We start from the raw sequence: 5,106 nt of genomic DNA, 5'->3' as shown, positions 1-5,106 counted from the left end.
ACTAGGGGTGTGTGTGTTTGTCGAGGGTCCCAGCTGCTTGTCAACCATCGACTCGTAACTACGGATGTGTGTGTGTGCGCGCGCGCGTGCGTGTTTGTCGAGGGTCCCCTGTTGCATGCCGAGCATTGACTCACAATTAGGGGTGCGTGTGTTTGTCGAGGGTCCCCAGTTGCATGCCGAGCATCGACTCGCAACTAGGGGGTGTGTTTGTCGAGGGTCCCCGGTTGCAAAAATGTTTGTAGTTGTAAAGGTGATTTACTCTTGTAACAATGTTCTGAAGTACCTATTATTATTCAACTCCACCCTCGATATGCGACTGGGGGCCTGACTAATATTCTTCTTAGTTGCAACTTCACCCATGATACGCAACTAGGGTCCATTTTAAAATAACATGTTTCGAATTTGCAAACAATGTTCAAATCACGATTGTTTTAATCCACATATATTTTTTTAATACGTGAACATTTTTCTAGTTTTTTTGACCAGTTTTTTATTTTTCCTCTTCTATTGTTTTATTTATTGTTAGACGTCAGTGTACATTTTAAAATTCTCCAGTGAGTATTTTGTAAAAGGTTCACCGTATATACGTTAAAAAACATACACAATACATAGAAAATAAGTTCACTGTATATTAGAAGAAGGTCATCATATACTAAATATTTGTTCAATGTGTATTACAATTATGTTCACCGTAATTTTATAATTTGTTCAGTGTGTATTAAAAACAATGTTCACCGTATATCCAAAAACAATCAGTGTGTTTTTTAATATTTTAGCATATATTAGAACTGAAAAAAATACACCTGAAAGAAAAAAGAAAAAAATAGGACATATAAAAGAAACAAAAGGAATAAAAAACACAAATCGTTACTACGTACGATCAGCTACAGGCCGTAGAGTGAGCATGCGTGTGATGGTGTGAGGCAAGCTGGGCCTTGCCCATGCGAGCGTTTCTATGGGCACGCTGGTCACACAAAAAAGAAAAGACAAGGCCCAGACGATACAATACCAAAAAAGAAAAACAACAAACAAACAAAAGACTATAAACAGGTGATGATTTCAACTTAGATGTGACATCGCTATGTCACATCTAGATGAGTTTTACAGACCCTTATAAATTTTGTTCCTGAAACACCTTTTTCAAGTTGGAAGGCAATAAAATTGGCAAAGACGGGCTGGGTAAACGGGGTTAATTAGCACAATTCATTACAACGCCAAACGGACTCTAACTCACAAACCTCATAAGAGAATAAACACAACAACTATCCAAAGACATGATCTATGAATTTCCGTATGTTTTTAACATGCCATATGAGTTCATGGTATGTGACATCTTATTCTCGTTTTATTTTTAAGTGTGTTCTTCTATTCTGGGCATTAGCACGCTGAATCTTGTTAGAAATCAATATAAGGAAGAAGTTTATGTTGGTTCACCAATTTTTTTTGGACATTTTGACTCCTATTAATTGTTTAGAAGTGAAACAAATAGACTCTATGCACCCAAATCCTGCAAAATTACTACGAAAATATTTCAGTCAAAAAAGGTACCGCCGAAAATTTAGAATATAATATATGTGTTCATATTCTGGAATTGTAAGAGAAATCAACATTGACCATGTCTTGTTAATGATGTGTACAGGTGGCGTTGAGGTGGCTATACGAGCAGGGCGTGTGCTTCGTGGTGAGGAGCTACAACAATGAGAGATTGAAGCAGAATATGGAGATCTTCGAGTGGGAGTTGAGCGAGGAGGAGAAGGGGATGATCGCCACAATACCACAGAGGAGAGTGTCTTTGGGGGAGCGGTTCATGTCGCCCGATGGGCCTTACAGATCACTCGAGGAGCTCTGGGACGACGATATATGAATATATGTATCTATTTGTCAATTGCCGCATGCCTGGCTATTTGCAGATATACACTTGTATAGTCCGTAGGTGCATATTTGGTATACTATGGTATGATTGAGATCTTTTGTTGATCCTAACTTGTAATCCAATCATCATATGAGTAAGTAAATAGAGAGCAACACCTCTATAAGCAAGTAAACACATGGTACGTAGGATTTACGACAATTATTCCCTTTGTAGGTTGGTATCACAACGTGATCCCTTCCCCCTGTTTTCCAGTCACTCGCAGGGGAACAACGCTTGCTCTCATCGATGGTGTATTTGGTGTGACTGTACCCTCCATCGGTGCTTCTTAGTAGCCAATATGATCATCATCTCCTTGACAAGGGGAAAATGTGTCCCTCTCCCTGGCTCGCATTGTTTCTTTGACTGTGTCGATGGAACCATTCCCATTCTACTGGAAACCATCACTTAGCACACTGACACTGCCGCTCGCACCGTGCCAAACCCAATGTTTTTTTGATGTTACCAAGAGGACCATGCAGTCCTCGTCGCACTACTCTCCTCCATCCTCCATGATGAGTGATATCATCAGGGGTAACTGACGATGTTCAACACCTCCCATGCCGTCTGGGATGTGCTACATACAATGTTCTCCTCATACGCCTACTTCAACAATATAAAGGAGTATGTCGATGCTATGATATCCCTTGGAAGCCCCTCTCTAATGAAGAAGTCATCAGCTACATGCTCACCGACTAGGGATCAGAGTATACAAGCCCCTTCTTGCTTCAATTACAACATGGCGATCTAGTGAGTATCACCAACTTTTATGCTTATTTCCTGACTGTTGAGGTTTATCTTAAGTAGCGGGCCTCCATGAGTGAGATCTTCTCTTCCACCAACTCAGCAACCCATCAACGCGATGGGAGCTCCCATGGTGGTTGCGGTGGTCATGGTCACGGTCAGGGGCGCGGAGAGCGCGGTTGCAACAACAACGACAATGGAGGTTGCGGCTCACGATCCACACCTACAATTAGAAGTCATCGAACTCTGGTAAGATGTAATGGCAACATGGCTCCTGAAGGGTCCACAACCTGAAGGAGAAGGCGATTCTAGGTCAAATGAAGCTACAGCAGGAGGAAAAAAGGATGACTACACTTGGCCTTAGACCCAAAGCCCACTCTGGCGCTGCAGCTGTAGCCTCAGCGTCCTTACCTGGGAGAATATACGCACCCAAATCTAGGATCCAAACAAACAGGCACACTAGCTCCAAGATCCGCCATTAATGAGGAAGGAAGCCACAACATCGAGTGGGGACTTGGAGCACACTTATTCAATATCATTGTCATTGTTGTCGAAGGCACACTGTCAACCGGTTGAGAGCCTCCCGACCAAAAAATTTGTTCAAGAACCCGAGAAGCAATACCTAAACCCGCAACAAATATAGTCCGAACACAAGGCCCCGACAACCCCCACGAGACTCACAGAGGAGAGGATTCGCCAGAGAATGACACCGGAAGGGAGAACATTCGAGGAGTCACCTCTCTCTTCATTTATCAGATCTGATTCATTCACGATTCCACAATTAAGCCTGAGGTCTTGAGTCTCAAACGATCCACAAAAATGCAAATTCAGTTTAGTGAAAAGGGCAACTTGAACTTTTTCACGAAGTTGCCCCTTTATTATGCTAGTGACCGTGTACCTGCACTCAAGTCCGCTTTGAAAGTAATATTATTTTCAAGAATATCCACAATGAAACTTAGACTCAATATTAATTGTGTTTAATGCAATGAATGTCGCTTATAATGCAATTAACATGTTTCCAAATATTGAACCAACCTGTGATTGAATGGTTAGGAGGATAATGAGTGAACATATCAGCAAGATTGTCACAGGACTTAGTATGCAAAACTCTCAGCACGTTCAATTATTGGAGCTCATGTGCATAAAAGAACTTGGGACTAATATGCTTTGTGAGGTTACTCTTCACATAACCCATCTGGACTTGTGCAACACAAGCAGCATTATCTTCATAGATAATGGTAGGGGTTTGTACGGTGTTCAGCCCACATGTCTGCTGAATGTGGCCGATCATCCGCCGAAGCGATACACACTCTTTTATGCTTTGAATAGTACCATGATTTCCGAGTGGTTCATGGAAGTCAACACAAGTGTTTGCTTGGACGATTTTTAGGAAAATGCAGCTCCACCACAAAGGAAAACATATCCAGTCTGCGATTTGCAATCATGCGAGTCCGATAGGTACCCAGCATCGGCATAGCCTATAATAGATAGGTCTTGATTTCTTTTATAAAATAGGCCAAGATCTTTGGTCCCTTGCAGGTAACGGAAGACGTCCTTGACACCTTTCCAATGTCTCTTGGTAGGTTCAGAACTGTACCGAGCAAGCAAACTGACGACGAACGCAATGTCTGACCGTCTACAATTTGCGAGGTACATGAGTGCTCCAACTGCACTCAGGTAAGGAACCTCTGGTCCCAGAGTTTCCTCCCCCTCTTCCTTTGGCCTGAACGGGTCCTTGTCTGGCTGTAAAGATCTTCCGACCCTTGGGGTCTTAGAAGGATATGCCTTATCAAATCCAAATCTCTCCAACACCTTCTGGGTGTAGGCCGACTGGTGCACTAGAATCCCATCAGGGGAATGTTCAAGTTGCAGACCTAGACAGAACTTGGTTTTACCCAAATCCTTCATCTCGAATTTCGAAATCAGGTAGGAACTCGCTTCCTCAATATCCTCAGGCGTACCGATTATGTTTAAATCATCCACGTACACCGAGATTATACATAATCCATCTTGGGATCGCCGTATAAAAACACACGGGCAATCTTTATTGCTCGTGTAGCCCTTCTCATGAAGGAAATCACTTAAGCGATTGTACCACATTCTACCAGACTGTCTGAGTCCGTACAATGCCTTTTGAAGTTGAACACTGTATAGACCCCTGTTTGCTCTATCATGGTTCGGAACAGGGATACCTTCTGGAACCTTCATGTATATGTTCGAATCCAAGTTACCATACTGGTAAGCAGTGACAACATCCATTAGTTTCATTTTCAAGCCCATGTTTACTGCCATCGAGATCAAGTATCTAAAGGTAACTCCATCCATGACCGGGGAATAAGTCTCCTCAAAATCGACACCTGGTCGTTGAGTGAACCCTTGAGCGACGAGCCTTGCTTTGTACCGTACTACCTTATTATTTTCATCCCTCTTTCGAACAAAAACCCACCTATGGC

At 42.6% G+C, this 5,106-nt stretch overlaps 1 protein-coding gene across 1 annotated transcript in view; it reads left to right on the top strand.

Annotated features, from left to right (window-relative positions):
- LOC119327918 (deoxymugineic acid synthase 1-D-like) overlaps positions 1–2,033 on the top strand; it is a 6,168-nt gene extending 4,135 nt beyond the window's left edge. Inside the window, exon 2 of the mRNA XM_037600984.1 lies at positions 1,640–2,033. Coding sequence (XP_037456881.1) covers positions 1,640–1,864 — 225 coding nt within the window. The 3' untranslated portion in view covers positions 1,865–2,033. The remainder of the gene's footprint in view (positions 1–1,639) is intronic.
- The last annotated feature ends 3,073 nt before the right edge of the window (positions 2,034–5,106 follow it).

This window comes from Triticum dicoccoides, chromosome 7A (genome assembly GCF_002162155.2).
Source record: "Triticum dicoccoides isolate Atlit2015 ecotype Zavitan chromosome 7A, WEW_v2.0, whole genome shotgun sequence".
NCBI classification, from domain to species: Eukaryota; Viridiplantae; Streptophyta; class Magnoliopsida; order Poales; family Poaceae; genus Triticum; species Triticum dicoccoides.
The sequence above is the reverse complement of the archived record's forward strand: the minus strand, read 5'-3'. Positions and strand labels throughout refer to the sequence as shown.